This window comes from Monodon monoceros, unplaced genomic scaffold (genome assembly GCF_005190385.1).
Source record: "Monodon monoceros isolate NGI ecotype Baffin Bay Population unplaced genomic scaffold, NGI_Narwhal_1 Super_Scaffold_18, whole genome shotgun sequence".
In the NCBI taxonomy this organism is placed as follows: Eukaryota; Metazoa; Chordata; class Mammalia; order Artiodactyla; family Monodontidae; genus Monodon; species Monodon monoceros.
The window spans coordinates 107385785-107403588 of NW_021703774.1; the positions used below are offsets into that span (position 1 = coordinate 107385785).

General features: G+C 37.8%; 1 protein-coding gene across 3 annotated transcripts in view; it reads left to right on the forward strand.

The window, feature by feature from the left end:
• The window catches only part of LOC114899253 (uricase), a 35871-nt gene that overhangs the window by 3972 nt on the left and 14095 nt on the right, over positions 1–17804 (forward strand). For all 3 annotated transcript variants that reach the window (XR_003794539.1, XM_029229810.1, XM_029229809.1), the window contains 3 exons: positions 7068–7286; positions 9431–9547; positions 9646–9724. Coding sequence is in view for 2 of the 3 variants with exons in the window: in XM_029229810.1 (XP_029085643.1) it covers positions 7068–7286; positions 9431–9547; positions 9646–9724 (415 nt within the window). In the remaining variant the exon portion in view is untranslated. The remainder of the gene's footprint in view (positions 1–7067; positions 7287–9430; positions 9548–9645; positions 9725–17804) is intronic.

Here is a 17804-nt window from a genome sequence, read left to right on the forward strand (position 1 = left end):
TAAAGGGAAATATAAGTAGAATAAGTGGAAGAGGACCAGACAGTTTTATTTGGTTAATTCCTACTCATCACTTAGGGGGCTTTGTGGATACCAGTTCCTTCTGGAAGCCATCCCCCATCTCTCTCAATCCAGCTTAGGTGTCCCTTACAATATAGTCCCAAAACCCACTGTATTTTTTCAATTAGAGTAATTATCACAATGTGTTCTAAATACTTGGTTTCTTTTCTGAAGTTCCTCTAGAAAGCAGAGGTCAGCAAACTCCTGTGGGTCAAATCTGGCCCACTGTCTGTTCCTGTAAATAAAGTTTTATTGGAATACAGTCACACTCATTCATTTATGTACTATGTATAGCTACTTTATGCCATAATGGCAGAGCTAAGTAGTTGCAACAGAGATCATACAGCCTGTAAAACCTAAAATACTCTTTGATTCTTTACCAGAAAAGTTTATTCTACTCTAAAGTTTGTTCTAATCTCTATCAGGGCAGAATAGTGACTGCCTTGTTTGCTGTTTATCTCCAGCACTTACCACAGTGCTTGTCACTAGAAGGAATTAAATAAATAGAGATGAATGTATGGATTGAATGAAAAAGGTTTCAGAGACTTCAGTTTTGGGGTTATGCAGATTTTAGAATGAAGTAAACCTAATCAGAGAAACAAATAAATGTGGGTATGTAGGTAAAATCCCATTATAAAGAACTTCACTATAATGTTATATCAGGGAGATAGCTGAGTATAATAAAAATAATCAGGCAAACCTGGGTTCCATGCCTGGTCCTACCTCTCATTAGCCATGCGGTTTTGACCAAACTGTTTAACCTCATGAGTGTCAGCTTCCTTTTCTAAAGGTGGGACTCATGAGCTGCACCTTTACAAAATGCTATCAGGATTCGGTGAGATGCTGTGTACATAGCCTCCAGCACGTAACTGGTGCCCATTAAGTGTTGGTTCCTTCTTACCTTGTTTCTTTTCTATCATGATGCAGTTACTTCTTTGTCTTGCAGATGGACTGAAAACAGTCCTTTAGTGATACGGTTCTACTGACTACAAAGAAACCTCCATTACTCGTGTTTTCAATGGTCCTGATCCAGAAAAAAGTCAATGTTCAACTCAAAAGTGGTGCCACGTTGTTGAAGGCACGAAGCTGAATTTTAATCCTGCCCCAGAGGGGAAGCACCCTTCTTTCCTTCCCCTATTTCACAGTTTAAACAAACCTGCAATAAACACAGAATTCATCTGAGCTTAGAATTTATCCGTAATTTAGAAAAATGACTGAAGTGCTAGAAAAACCAATGGTTTGAGCAGGGGGCATCTCCCAGTTTTGGGTAAGTTCTGCCTAGTATAGTGTAGGTAGAATAACACTGTTCGGTCTCAGTAGGGCCCTTTACACTATACCAGTCTGCCTGTCAGCTGTGTGACTTTGGGAAGCTCACTTAACATCACTGATCTAGTTTATATTAAAATAAGCGTCCTTCCCACCATATCACAGGGTTTTGTGAGGAATAGATAAGATAATATAGGTCTTTACTGGATAGAAAATTTTTAAATGGTATAGAAATGCAAGTTTCTGCAATAGCCTGCCCACTTCCCTCCTTCTGGGAGGGATCAGAATGCTTCCTTTCTCTCCCTAATGAGTGTAGGGACTCTGACGTAGTGAGAAAGAGCGTCACTTTGGGGCAAATGGTCGAGGTACTCCTCCTCCCTCTGTCACCCAGGAACTGTGTGACCTTGGCAAGTCACCTAACCCTAGTGTCTTCCTTTGTAAAACTTGGTTAAGGATATCTGCTTCACAGGGTTCTTGTAAAGGGTTAGAGGAACTCATATATAGAAATTTCCCATCAAACCCTCACTAAATTGTTGCTACTATTATTTTTATTTTCAAGCCTTATACATTAGGAAAGAGAAATCTTTCAGTGTATGCATTTCAGTAGAATTTCCTTCCAACTGCATGTTTGGAGGTCTCCATCAATTCTTCGTTGTGAGGTTTTCTGCTCCTATTCCTAGAGGCTCCTGAGGCCTTGTTCCAGTTCCCTGCCCTAAGGCTCTTCGTACTATGGAGAGGCTGGCAAGAAGAAAATTAGCATTTCCCTTGACATTTAGTGATGAGTCTCTCATCCTTTGTAATAGGCAGAAGTATGAAAATAACGGAGCACCTGTAGATGGAGTCTTCATTAGGTGACAGATCGCCCTTTCTGCAATAATTATGCATATGAGTCGTTATATTGTGCTTGAAACATCTGCTTGACAAACCCCTTTGGAGCCACACTTTGAACAAAACTCAAGGCATATCCCCCCTTGATAGTAAAAATAAGCCACTCTACAGCCTAAAGCAACATGACATTTGCTAGCAGATATCAATATTTTTCCATCTGAGATTTAGTTGATCCTAAGCAGCCAAAAAATACCAGATGCCTCTAAGATTATTATTCATCATTATTGTTCTTATCTTTATGTATTATTAAGATCCAACAAAGTGATATTAAGATGGTTCATATGAGTGCCCCTTTTTCTCATATTAGTTCAGCGTTTTTCTCAGAAGTCTTCTTGTTCACAAATGTCCAAGAAAATAGCCGGGCAAAGGAAAAATCTAGGTGGAAAATTGAAAGGACTTCTCTAGCACATTCCAAAGATAGAGAGGGAGGCATGTTTCCATGCATAGTTCTTCCATCTATCACTGCACACTGCAACTGAATTGATGTTTAAGTATGTGTGATGGGTCCAAAATAGCTAGCACTTCTGTATTTCCCTCTGTTATGGAGGGTAGAGATATGCTTACAAAAGCTCTTCTAATACTTGAGAGAAAATTCTAGTCATTTTAAAATTAAAATTTATAAAAGTTTTCCCTTATCTTTCCTAATATTTTTTCCACCTCAAATCCATCCACTGGGCCTTATAGAGCTTAACAGACTCCAGGCTAAGAACTCCTAGACCTGTAGTGACAACCTACATCACTTTCAATATGACGTGGAAATAAGAGAACACTCAGTATCTAAACGAAAATGCGTAAGATTCATTTAAAATCTCTGAGAGTTCTCTCCTACATTACTTGCAGGCAATCGATGATTCTCTATCCCTTTATATTTCAAGACATGTCTAAGAAAAGGGAATTTTTCTTGTGTAGAGCCAAGTATAGATTTACTCCTACTGACATTTACAAGTCCAGAGTATTACTCTAGGAAATTGTTTCCTTTTATGACTTTGTTCCCTCAAGCCACACAAGCCTGAGGAAAGACAACCAAAGTATGAAGGCAGAAGTAGGCCATATCATAGCAGCAGTCTTTGATTTTAGCCACCCTAGCTCTGGATTGGTGTACAGTCTGACTATTGCTCTCTAACAGTAACTGGAAGGACCCTTTGATGGAAAATATGACATATAATTATTATTTATCAATGATAATCATAGCTTCATTTACTGAACATTTTTTATTTGTCAGGCACTTTTCTAAGTGCTTTATGTTTTTATGTCCTGTAATCCTCACAGCAATCCTTTTAGATGGGCACTACTATTATTAATTTTATAAATGAAGAAATTTGCCGCCATTCACAGAGCTAATAGGTGGTGGAACAGAGACTCACACTTGGCTTGTCTGACTCCATCCTCTCAGCTACCCGCCCAACCTCCAGATGAGAGCAACCCTGGGATTTTACTGTATGGTCATCTTGGACATGGATCCCTGCCCTACACTGTGTGTTATACACAATAGGATTCTGGCACCTACTTCCGGTTTCTCAGACTGCAGAACTGGGGAGGTCTTATTGATGAGAACAGCCTCAGTCTGGCCTGGGCCATTATCTCTTCTGTCAGGTCCTGCTGAGGGACTCTTGGGTGTCCCACACCGTTCTTGTTCCATCCTACTCCAGTCTCAGATGGTCATGTCCTCTTTATTCTTTTTTTTTTTTTTTTTTTTTTTTTGCGGTACGCGGGCCTCTCACTGCTGTGGCCTCTCCCATTGCATAGCACAGGCTCCGGACGCGCAGGCTCAGCGGCCATGGCTCACGGGCCCAGCCGCTCTGCGGCATGTGGGATCTTCCCGGACCGGGGCACGAACCCGTGTCCCCTGCATAGGCAGGCGGACTCTCAACCACTGCGCCACCAGGGAAGCCCTGTCCTCTTTATTCTGACTCTTTTCTCAGTACACATGATTACTCAGCCTTTGCCAGAGCGTCACAGTCCAGGCGGGAGCTTGCTAAAGAGTGCTGACCTCTCCCACGTGTGTCATGCATGAACCCCAGGATAGCTGCACGGTGCTAGAATGCTCTGTCTTATTAGCAATGTGAACACTTTGTGCTGTGTCACTAACTTTGTCTACCTGCAATTCTGCACTTCCTGGCCCTTTATTCTCCAGCCAGCTGTGCCTGTGATCTCCAGGCTGTGGTGACCAGAGGGCAGAAGTTGCTTTCCTCACTTTCCCAGGAAGAGGAACTTCCTGATTGGGGTCTGAGCCGAAGCAGCTTTTCCTGTATTGCAATCTTTGGGGGATTTTCATGAACTATTCCATGTCACTACACAAGAGGTGCAGGTGTTGGGGCAGCATTTGGTCATTCATGATACATTTATTAAGCACCAATTGTGTTCCAAGCATTCTGCTGAGCACTGGGGTTGCCATGGCGACCAAGATAGAAATTGTTTCTGCTTTCATAGTTTACTATTCTTGAACAAATCAGACCCATGAAGAGGCTATTGTAATGTGATTTGATAAAGACTCTGATAAGGCAATAACAGAACATTCTGAGAGCACATAGAAGGGGCACCTACTCCAGACTTGAAGGGCTGAGGCAAATTACCTAGTGGAAGTGACATCTGAGACTTAAAAAAGTTGAGTCAGAAGAAGTTAGGCAGGTAAAGAGATTGGTATAGTGGGGTAGCAAGGAGGAGAAAGAATGTTCAAGAAAGAGGTAATAGCAAATTCAAAGGCCTAGAGGCAAAGAACACATGCAGGGCCTGGGTGACAACAATTAGCTCAGGATAGCTGAAGTGGAGTTTGAAATAGGGTGTGGCAAGATATGAAGCTGAACTGATGAGCAGGGGTTGGGAAATGAAGGGTAGCTATCATTTAATCTTACTCTGTATCTCATGGGTACCACTTGCTTTCAACAGACTAAATACTTGGGTATTTAGTAGCAGGGGATGGGACTGAGGAGTTACATTTGTTAAGTCCTGCTGTGTGCCGAGGATGATGGAAGGTCTCAGAGACCTTTGGTCTGGGACCTTAGCCCATACCATCCAGGGACCCCAAACCAGCCAAGTGCCTCCCTGGCCCGGGTAGAATCCCTTGCGGTTCAAGACATGTCAGAGTCTTCCTTCTGCTGTTTCCAGTAGTGCTCCCCACTCTAAAAACTAGTGCCCTTAATCAAGTTCCCCTCTGTTATCTCTTCTGCTGCTACATCCACAGCCAGGCCTGACATGGCCACTCTTACTGGGGTTGACCTCACTGTACCACCAGGTACCAGGGACTGAGCCAGCCCTTTCACATTCACCAGCAACTCTAACTTGTACGGGCAGTTATCTCCATTTGTACAAAGCGGGAAACTGAGGCTCAGGGACATCAAATTATTTGTCACAAGCCACAAAGCTGTAAGTGGTAAGGCAGAATTTGGAGCTGGTCTGATTTCAAAGCCACTACAATCACACAGCTGTGCCTCTTTCCCTGTCAGCATTGTAGTTCTTATTAGGATCCTTTAAGTCTGCTCTTTAGGTTTTCTTATTGATACTTTTCTGGAAGATGAGTCCCCCCAAAATTGGGTCAGATGCATCCAAGGGGCCTCTCCAAGAGTTGTCCCTTACATGTGTCCCTCGTACAGAGGAAGCACTGAATTCAGACACCACAGACCTTCAGGGTATGTTCAATAACCAACAGCAGCATGCCCTACCAGGCTCTATCCCCAAGATTTAAGACAACCTTCACTACCCCACTTTGATTAAGAATATGACAATAATTTCTGATGTTGGCTAGCATTTTTAAATTCCTCTCAAGGGATTTGGTGATTTTTTTTTTTTATGCGGGTAGATATTTAGGCAGCCCTTGGCCTATCTGAGCATATCGCCTACGTGGGATTCGCAGACGAGGTTTCTTCTTTGCGACCCTCCCCGGATTCTCACTGCATGTTGTTTTTGGTTTACTTTTATTTTGGTCACCTTTTCTCATTACCATTTTAATGTTAATTTTCATGCTAAATAAAATAGGTTTTCCTGTCCCTCAGCTCCCTCCTGCCTCTTCTCTCAAACACCAATAAAGCCCAGGGACAAGTCTTAATAGAGTCTAACAGTGGAGATGGACGTATTCACTAGGGAGGGCTCCAGCTTCAGACAGGGATACTAATGAATCAGTCACAGGCTTTTATTAAGTGTTTCTTCGCTAAAAGCGTAGCTTTCCTTGCAGCCATTTGGCTCTGGCTCTGTACTGCTGAAGGTAGTCTAGACCCTGTCACTAATTACTCTTCTTCCTGGCAGCAAGTAGAAGAAGCAATTTTCAAATTGTTTTTATTGCTCACAGGGCAGTTTCTCCAGAATACTACTCTCTATAAAAAAGGGGATATAATTATTTCCAGTTAACATAGTCAAAAGATTTTATAGAGGAAGGCAGTTTATGTAGTAGTTAGAAGTACACAATTTGAAGTCAACAGACCTGAGGGTGAATTCTTGGCTCTATCCTTTACTAACTGGTGTAAGTCACTTAAATTCTTTGAACCCCAGTTTCTCCCTCTGCAAAATGGGAATAATATTAGTTCATAGGGCTGATATAAGGATTAAGTTAGTAGAGATTAAATAAGAGTAAATAGTTTGGCTCAGGAGGTATGGTTATTATTGTTGTTGCTTATTATTATCAAGAAAGCCATCTACCTGTGTCTCTTCAGGCCAATCTGATATATTTTCATCTTTTCCTTGTGATTCTCTTTTCTCCATACAAATTCTCATTCTCCTTCAAAGGTAGGGCATGATCTTTCTTTCAGGAATACTCTGACTCTTACCTTTCATGATTACATGATAAAATTAAGGTTCAAAGAAATTGCAGTTGACTTCTTGTTTTCATTTAACCTTCTTCATTAAGATGACTGTTTTCATTGCAGAATGATGAGATGGAGCTTGTCCGAACTGGCTATGGGAAGGATATGGTAAAAGTTCTCCATATTCAGCGAGATGGAAAATATCACAGCATTAAAGAAGTGTCAGCTTCAGTGCAACTTACTCTGAGCTCCAAAAAAGATTACCTGCATGGAGACAATTCAGACCTCATCCCTACAGACACCATCAAGAACACAGTTCACGTCCTGGCAAAGTTCAAAGGTGTATGTGTCATTCTACTTCTTAGCTGCTGCCCATCTGGATGCAGAAATCACCGTACTATGTTATGAGGATACTACTTGCTTATTTCAAGTTCCCTGTACTTTTTAACCCTATTTTTACATTTAAACCATTGAAAAAAATTCCTTTTCTAATTCTAAAAGTCTCAGCTTTACAGAAAATCTTGCTTTTTTTTTTAAACTTACCTCTTTATTCTCTTTTCTTTTCTTCTTTTTTCCCCATTTGTTCTCTTTTCTTGTTTCTCAACTCACTACAACATCTTTTAGGCAGAGAATCCTACTTGACAAATTTACATGTTATCTGTTAATTAGGATCATTGGCAAATCAAGGCCCTGAGAAAATTTCCTAATAGAATTTTACACATTTTTGTCATGCAATTATTTGAGTCCTATTATTTTTTTCTTTTAGAATGGTGTGCATTTATAGAAGAAAGTACCATTTCTCTTCTTGGTATTACTCTAGAAGAAAATCAAGTATAAGATACATTTCGAGATCTGTCCAACTTTTAATACCTTCCTGATTTTCCCAACTCCGTGACCACTTAGCATCCACATTTGATGGTAGTTGTACTTTTCAGAAGGGTCTTGGAACGGATAGACTCTAATCTCTTAGCACTTTTACCTCAGGTTTCTCTAAGTGTGAGTGAAACTGTGCTGGACGACCAGCAGATTTCTGGGCAATTCAAGATAATTTTTTTATTTGCTAAGAAGTCTAGAAAGGCAAGAAATGTAGACTGGAAAGCTTCTTTTCTCATGCTTTTGCATGAAATTCACACCCATAATACACAAAATGAGCAAGCTAATTTTTTTTTTTAGAAATTTATTTATTTATGGCTGCATTGCGTCTTCGTTGCTGCATGCGGCTTTCTCTAGTTGCGGCGAGTGGGGTCTACTCTTCGTTGCGGTGCGCAGGCTTCTCATTGTGGTGGCTTCTCTTGTTGCGGAGCATGAGCTCTAGGCACGCGGGCTTCAGTTGTTGTGGCTCACGGGCTCTAGAGCGCAGGCTCAGTAGTTGTGGCACACAGGCTTAGTTGCTCCGCAACATGTGGGATCTTCCCAGGCCAGGGCTCGAACCCGTTTCCCCTAAATTGGCAGGCGGATTCTTAACAACTGTGCCACCAGGGAAGCCCAAACAAACTAATTGAAATATTATTTCTGCAAGGTCTGTCTACACCCTGAACCTTTCTCTTGCTAATCAGAATGGCCCAGCAAGTATAGGCAAGGCTATGGAAAAAGGCATTGCTTTCTTTAAAAATGAATTGAAAATAAGCTCTGTACTGTGTTAGAGAAGAGGGTCTCTATATAACACAAATTCTTATATTTCCTGTACTATGTGAGAAGTTCAGAAAAGTGAAAGAATGGACCTGGATGTTAAAAACAATTTAAATGTATTCATTGTAGATAGAGTGACTGCATAATTTCTTATCCAAACCAGGATACTTTTCAGAGTGAAATAGGATGCTTATTAATAATTATTCTGAGACAACAGGTATAAAACAAAACTATCCTTGGGAAACCTATACAGTCTACCTTAATTATAGGCAAAGCCATAAATAATCTGTAGACTGTACTAGGACCATAAAACATTGCCTAGAGATTAACCTGAAGAATTTGGATGGAAGTAGGGAGCTGCTTTATGGCGGTGGAGAGCTGGGGATGGTCAATAGAAGGCCTGTTTGCAAGGCAAGGAAGTTGAAGTGACCCTTCATTAACATTTTTCTTTGGGAAACTGGGAGGTCTGTTTCCCAGCCTCATGAAGAGAGCAGAGTGTTTTGAAGTATCCTGCAGTACTTTAGCTGGCATGGGTGATGATTGAGCTCACCGTGAGGAGAATCTGGACGTTAAGTTCCTTTCTGCTCGTCCACTGATGGATAGACACATCCTCTCCTGCACACAGTTTTCTTTTAAAAACAGGATAGTCTCACCTGGTGATGGTGATCCATTAACTACACTTAGGAGCCCTTGTGAAAAATTGGGATTAGGACCAATTCATCTCTAATTCTTTCTAATTCTTTGTTTCTCTGACTCTAAAAAACACTTTATCAGGAAAAAGAGTCCCATGGATATTTAAAAATGATTTTTAAGTAGGACACGTATTTCTGATCATTCACATTTATTTCTTTTTACAGATCAAAAGCATAGAAACTTTTGCTGTGAATATCTGTGAGCATTTCCTTTCTTCTTTTAACCATGTTATTCGAGTTCAAGTCCATGTGGAAGAAGTCCCTTGGAAGCGTTTTGAAAAGGTTACCTCACTTATTCGTGCTCTCAGTTTAATTAAAGAAATTGGCTTTATGACATATGTTGAAATTTTACTGGAAATATTTTTTTTTCTAATTTTCAGAATGGAGTTAAGCATGTCCATGCATTTATTCATACTCCCACTGGAACGCACTTCTGTGAGGTTGAACAGTTGAGGAGTGGTGAGAAAATGTTTTTCATGTTTTGATTCTGCAATAGCAATTTCAGGGTTTTTTTTTTTTTTTTTCTTCTAAACAACTCTGTTTATTAACACCCAGGAAAACTGTAGAGAATTTTGAAGTCTTTTAAAGCTGAGATGGGAATGAACAGTGTGACCTTGGATTACATTAAAGAGCTATCTGCTTTTTATCTTAAAAATATAAAAATGAAATAATACCCTTTGCAACAAATCTGTGGGTTGAGTGGGGTAGATCATTTTTATTGCATGATTTTGAAGTGAGGGAAAAAAGGGCACAGGCTGACAAAAGCTCAAATCTCTGAATTTTCTGACCAGTAATTTTTGTACCATACCATGCTTTGATTATAATAACCTTTATAGGAAATACCTAGAAAATAACAATCACATTTCCTTGAAATTTTGTCATAATAATAAAACCACTGATATTATTATAGTTACCATAAAATAAACCTCATTTAAAAATAGCAGTGACAATTATATAATTCTTTCTATTTACCAAGAAATCTAAAAATTAACTGTGGAACATAATTACAATATAGACCTCATTAGTACTGATTATTGAACTTAGCAAAGTGTGTCTTCCACTGATTTGTTGAGGTTGTCAGAGCAGAGTTCAATAATTGACTAAGACTTAGACTAGAAGACCTCTAAGAACCATAGAACCACCATGGTAGAAATGTCTCTATCCTAATAAAAAATAAACTTTAATAATCATTATAAATTGAGAGTGTGGACTCTGAAATTTTTCTTTTCTATTTTCCTTTTCTCTTTTTTCTTCTCCTTTCCTTCCCTTTCCTGCTTGTTTCTTTCATTTTATTTTTTTTCCTTTCTGTATCTCTTTTTCTTTCTTCTCTAGCTCTCTTTAGTAAGAATTTGAGGTGACATCTCATAAATGTCAGAAATTTTAAAAGGTTAATAAAATATAAGTTCTTCTCATTCTAAGTTCTATTGGATAATGCCTTCCCTTAGGAAGTCCTGGTGTTTTAGCTATCATTTAATATTTTTCCCTATCTGTATTAAATTCTAGACACAGCCAGGGCCTTTTCAGTGTTTGATTAACAGTTATGAAATTATTATTATATAAAGAAGACGGAATAACTAGTTGTTAAGTTGAAAAGATAATGATTTTTTAAATCCTCCAAATATGTAGTCATGTGATATATTAACTTGTTTACTGAGCTGTTTGTTAGTTAAAATGTAACTTCCTTTCTTTCCTTCCTTCTTTCTTGCTTTATGTATGTGACTTTGGAGGAGAGAGTTTCCTGATTCCCCAGGCCAGTGTTTTCCTACCCAAATCACAGTGAATACCCCTGTAAAATTATAAACTTTAAACTGGCACTTCCCAGCAGAAATATAATGCAAGCCACATATCTAATTTTAAAATTTCCTAGTAGTCACATTAGAAAAGTAGAAACAAATTAATGTTAACAATACTTTTTATTTAACCTAATATATCCCAAATGCCACTTACATATGTAATAAATATAAAAATTATTAATGAAATATTTAATATTTGAATTTCTGTGTTTATTTTATATTTACAGGACATCTCATTTCCCATTTACCATATTCCAAGGGCTTCATAGCCACATGTGGCTAGTGGCTGCCATATTGGTTAGCTTTAAACCATTTTGAGTGATTTTTGCAATACTTAACATGTTTCTCATTCCACTTTTAATTATGTAAAATAATAGCAGGGGCTAGAATTAGATTTCAGGAGAACTAACTAAAAAGATAAGAGCCTGTATAAAATATATTTATGTCATTGATTGAAATACTATTCATTCAATAATGATTTTGAGGACTTGTTAGGTATACTAGTGGTGGTAGATTCAGACGTGAATAAGACATTCTCTGACCCTCGTGAGTTCACAGTAGATGAATAGTAGGAGATAGACTTATAAATAGATTTATTGCAATATGAGGGGCTAAAGACCACTATGAAGGAATTAAAGGTATGCTATGGGAGTAAAGAGGTGCAGAAAACTAACTCTTCCTAGGGCAGTCTGGAAGGCTTGATGGGGGAGGAGAAAATATTCCAACTGACTTTTGAAAAATGATTCAGAATGTGCTGGACATAGAAAGGGGAAAGGAAATTACAGGCAGAAGAAACAGAATGTACATGGGTAGGAGTCATAAAGAGTGGAAGAGGGAAACAAATATTTTGAGCATCTGCCTTATGTAGATCACCATACTAGGCAAATGATTTTAGTATTGAAAGGGCAAAGAATTTGAGCAATGGTAGTAGGGTTGAAGGGTTCAGTTTTTAGAATGTAAGGAGCAGAGATGAGGATGAAGAGCTTGGTTTGGGCCTAATGTACCATACTAGCAAGATTGGCCTAACTAGGGAATTCCTGGCGGTCCAGTGGTTAGGACTCTGCACTTTCACTGTTGAGGGCCCGGGTTTGATCTCTGGTCAGGGGACTAAGATCTTGCAAGCCGTGCAGCATGGCCAAAAAAAAAAAAAAAAAAATTGGTGTAACTAGGAGGCAGTTTTTGCATGGTAGTTAAGTCCATAGGTCTTGTCAGACTAGACTGTTTTCATTTTGTTTTTGTTTTATTTTCCTGTTTTGCTATTTTTATTAACAGATTTTTTTAAACCTTTTCTTAAATTGAAGTATAGTTAATTTACAATGTTGTGTTAGTTTCAGGTGTACAGTAAAGTGATTCAGTTATACACACACACACATACATACATGTATATGTATATATATATATTCTTTTTCAGATTCTTTTCCACTAGAGATTATTACAAGATACTGAATATAGTTCCATGTACTATACAGTAGGTCCTTGGTGTTTATTTATTTTATATATAGTGGTGTGTATATGTTAATCCCAAATTCCCAATTTATCTCCCCCGCAACTCCTTCTATCCCCTTTGGTAACCATAAATTTGTTTTCTATTTCTGTGGGTCTATTTCTATTTTGTAAATAAGTCCATTTGTATCTTTTTTTTAGATTCCACATGTAAGTGATATCATATGATATTTGTCTTTCTCTATCTGATTTACTTCACTTAATATGATAATCTCTAGGTCCATCCATATTGCTGCAGATGTCATTATTTCACACTTTTTTATGGCTGAGTAATATTCTTTATCCATTCATCTGTTGATGGACATTTAGGTTGCTTCCATGTCTTGGCTACTGTAAACAGTGTGGCTGTGAACATTGGGATGCATGTATCTTTTCAAATCAGAATTTTCTCTGGATACATGCCCAGGAGTGGGATTGCAGGATCATATGATTAACTCTATTTTTAGTATTTTTAGTTTTTTAAGGAACCTCCATATTGTTCTCCATAGTGGCTGCACTAAATTACCTTCCCACCAACAGTGCAGGAAGGTTCCTTTTTCTCCACACCCTCTCCAGCTTTTAGTATTAATAGACATTTTAATAATGGCCATTCTGACCTGTGAGAGTGATACCTCATTGTAGTTTTGATTTGCATTTCTCTAATAATTAGCAATATTGAGCATCTGTTCAAGTGCCTGTTGGCCATTTGTATGTCTTCTCTGGAGAAATGTCTATTTAGGTCTTCTGTCCATTTTTTTTATTGGGTTCTTTGTTTCTTTGATATTAAGCTGTATGAGCTGTTTGTACATTTTGGAAATTAATCCCTCGTCAGTAGCATTGTTTGCAAATATTTTCTCCCAGTCCATAGGTTGTCTATTCATTTTGTTTATGGTTTCTTTTGCCATGCAAAACTTTTAAGTTTAGTTAGGTCCAATTTGTTTATTTCTGGTTTTATTTCTATTACTCTAGGAGGTGAATCCATAAAAGTATTTCTGCGATTTATGTCAAACAGTGTTCTGCCAATGTTTTCCTCTAGGAGTTTTATACTATCCAGTCTTACATTTATGTCTTTAATCCATTTTGAGTTTATTTTTGTATATGGTATTAGAGAATGTTCTATGTTCATTCTTTTACATGTAGCTGTCCTCTTTTCCCAGCACCACTTATTGAAGAGACTGTCTTTTCTCCATTGTAAATTCTTGCCTCTTTGTCATAGATTAATTGACCATAAGTGCATGGGTTTATTTCTGGGCTTTCTATCCTGTAACATTGATCTATATGTCTGTTCTTGTGCTAGTACCATACTGTTTTGATTACTGTAGCTTTGTACTATAGTCTGAAGTCACGGAGCATGATGTCTCCAGCTCTGTTCTTCTTTCTCAAGATTGCTTTTGCTATTCAGGTCTTTTGTGTTTCCATACGAATTAAAAATTTTTTTGCTCGATTTCTGTGAAAAATGTCATTGGTAATTTGATAGGGATTGTATTGAATCTGTAGATTGCCTTGGGTAGTATGGTCATCTTAACAATATTGATTCTTCCAATCCAAGAACATGGTATACGTTTCCATCTGTTTGTGTCATCTTGAAGTTCTTTCATCAGTGTCTTACAGTTTTTGGAGTACAGGTCTTCTGCCTCCTTAGGTAGGTTTATTTCTAGGTATTTTATTCCTTTTGATGCGATGGTAAATGGGATTGTTCCTTAATTTCTCTTTCCGATCTTTCATTGTTAGTGTATAGAAATGCAACAGATTTCTCTGTATTAATTTTGTATCCAGCAACTTTACCAAACTCATTGATGAGCTTAGTAGTTTTCTGGCAGCATCTTTAGGATGTTCTATGTATAGCATCATGTCATCAGCAAACAGTGACAGTTTTACTTCTTTTCCAATTTGGATTCCTTTTATTTATTTTGCTTCTCTGATTTCTGTGGCTAGGACTTCCAGAACTATGTTGAATAAAAGTGGCTAGAGTGAGCATCCTTGTCTTGTTCCAGATCTTAGAGGAAATGCTTTCAGCTTCTCACCATTGAGTATGATGTTAGCTGTGGGTTTGTCATATATGGCCTTTATTATGTTGAGGTATGTTCTCTCTATGCTCACTTTCTGGAGAGTTTTTATCATAAATGGATGTTGAATTTTATCAAAAGCTTTTTCTGCATCAATTGAGATGACCATATGGTTTTTATTCTTCAATTTGTTAATGTGGTGTATCACACTGATGGATTTGTGGATTTTGAAAAGTCCTTGCATCCCTGGGACAAATCCCACTTGATTATGTTGTATGAGCCTTTTAATGTACTGTTGGATTCAGTTTGCTAGTATTTTGTTGAAGATTTTTGCATTTATGTTCATCAGTGTTATTTACCTACAATTTTCTTTTTTTGTGATATCTTTGTCTGGTTTTGGTATCAGGGTGATGGTGGCCTTATAGAACGAATTTGGAAGTGTTCCTTCCTCTGCAATTTTTTGGAATAGTTTCAGAAGGGTAGGTGCTAACTCTTCTCTAAATGTTTCATAGAATTCACCTGTGATGCCATCTGGTCCAGCAATTTTATTCATTGGGAGTTTTTAAATTACTGATTCCATTTCACTACTGTTAATTGTCCTGTGCATATTTTCTATTTCTCCCTGGTTCAGTCTTGGGAGATTGTACCTTTCTAAGAATTTGTCCATTTCTTCTAGGTTGTCCAATTTATTGGCATATTGTATTTCTGTGGTGTCAGTTGTAACTTCTCCTTCTTCATTTCTGATTTTGATTTGGGCCCTCTATCTTTTTTTCTTCATGAGTCTGGCTAAAGGTTTATCAATTTTGTTTATCTTTTCAAGGAACCAGTTTTAGTTTCATTGATCTTTTCTATTTTTTCTTTTGTCTCTATTTCATTTATTTCTGCTCTGATCTTTATGATTTCTTTCCTTATACTAACTTTGGGTTTTGTTTATTCTTCTTTCTCTAGTTGCTTTATGCATAGGATTAGGTTGTTTATTTGAGATTTTTCTTGTTTCCTGAGGTAAGCTTGTATTGCTATAAACGTCCCTCTTAGAACTGCTTTTTCTGTGTCCCATAGGTTTTGGATCATTGTGTTTTCATTTTCACTTGTCTCTAGGTATTTTTTGATTTCCTCTTTGACTTCTTCAGTGATCCATTGGCTGTTTAGCAACATATTGTTTAGCCTCCACGTGTTTGTGGTTTTTTGCAATTTTTTTCTTGTAGTTGATTTCTAGCCTCATAGTGCTGCTGTTGGAAAAGATCTTGATATGATTTCAATTTTCTTAAATTTACCAAGGCTTGCTTTGTTGCTCAGTGTGTGATCTATCCTGGAGAATGTTCCATGTGCACTTGAAAAGAATGTGTATTCTGCTGCTTTCAGATGGAATGTTCTATAAATATCAAGTAAGGCCAGCTGATCTAATGTATCATTTAAGGTCTGTGTTTCCTTATTGATTTTCTATCTGGATGATCTGTCCATTGATGTAATGGAGAGCTAATGTCCCCCACTATTATTATGTTACTGTCAATTTCTCCTTTTATGTCTGTTAACATTTGCCATATATATTAAGGTGCTCCCATGTTGGGTGCATATATATTTACAATTGTTATATCTTCTTTTTGGGTTGATCCTTTGATTATTATGGAGTGTCCTTTGTCTCTTGTGACAGTCTTTATTTTAAAGTCTATTTTGTCTGATATAAGTATTGTCACTTCAGCTTTCTTTTGATTTCCATTTGCATGGAATACCTTTTTCTATCCCCTCATTTTCAGTCTGGTGTGTCTCTAGGTCTTAAGTGAGTCTCTTGTAGGCAGCACATATATGGATGCTGCTTTTTTATCCATTAACCAGTCTATGTCTTTTGGTTGAACCATTTAGTCCATTTATGTTTAGGATAATTATCAATATGTATGTTCCTATTGTCATTTTGTTAATGTTTTGGATTTGTTTTGGTAGTTCTTCTTTTTTCCCCTTTCTTCTTTTGTTCCCTTCTCTTGTAGTTTGATGACTATCTTTAGTATTATGTTTGGATTTCTTTTTCTTTTTTGCGGGCATTTTTGTTTTGTGTTTACCATGAGGTTTTTGTATAGCAATCTCTCTATATATAGATACCTTGCATTTGTACTCTGCTCCCTTCATGATTACTGTTTTTGATATTATATTTTACGTCTAATTGTTCTGTGTATCCCTTAACTGCTTATCATGGATACAAATGAATTGACTACTTTTGTCTTTTAACCTCCCTACTAGCATTGCATGTGGATGATTTCCTAACTTTATTGTATGAATACTGAACTGTTTTTGAATTTGAGCTTCTGTACTTAATAACTTTGTGACTGTGAGCACATTAAATATACTACTTCAGTGTTTTTTTTTTTATTTCTAACATGAGAATAACAGTGCCTACCTCAGCAATTACCCAGAGAATGAAAGGAGATAAATGTTAATTTAACATTTAGCACAGTACCTGGCACATAAGAAGCACTCCTTGAAAGAAAGCTGTTATTATTATTATTTTGAATGATAATAGAGATCCAGGAAAGGTCTTTATGTGTATGTGTGTACTGTTTAGTAATTCTGACCAAGGTTATGGTAAACTGGCTGGAGAAACAGGCAGTAGTGAGACATTTGGAGACTTGTTGCAGAGATGAAGAAGTGATGGAGTCTGAACTAAGGCAGAAGAGGTAGAGATGAAAAGACTACAGAGGTTGGGGAGAGACATTATGTGAGGCATTTCTGAAGTGTTCTTATAAGTCTGAGTATTTGCGTAAGGATGGAAGGTTAGAGAGAAAGAGGGGTTAAGGTTATCCTAAAGTCGGGGGCTTGTGGGTGTTGACTAAGAATAATACATATAATGAGGAAGTTTCCAGAGGAAGCTGGTAAGTTTGGGAATAAGGGATGGATTTGGAGACTATCTATTTCCAAATTGGTTGGTGAAGCCATGGGGAAGAAGGAACAATCCAGAAAAACATATAAAGTGAGAAGAGGAAAGATGAGAGGGCCTGGGGAAAATTCCCCAGTTTAAGTGTTGGACAGTTTAAAGAGTGAGAGAGAAGAATGGTCAGAGGGACAGGTGGAGACTTGGAGACAGTGGTGCCATGGAAGCAAAGGGAAAATACATTTCAAGAAATGAGGGATAGTTATTGAGATAATAGAATGCATAATAAGTAGGCTTATATGTAGTGGCTTCACACATGAAGTTTACAGCTTTTTGTAAAAGTCAAGTTCAGTGTGTGTGTGTGTGTGTGTGTGTGTGTGTGTGTGTGTGTGTGTGTG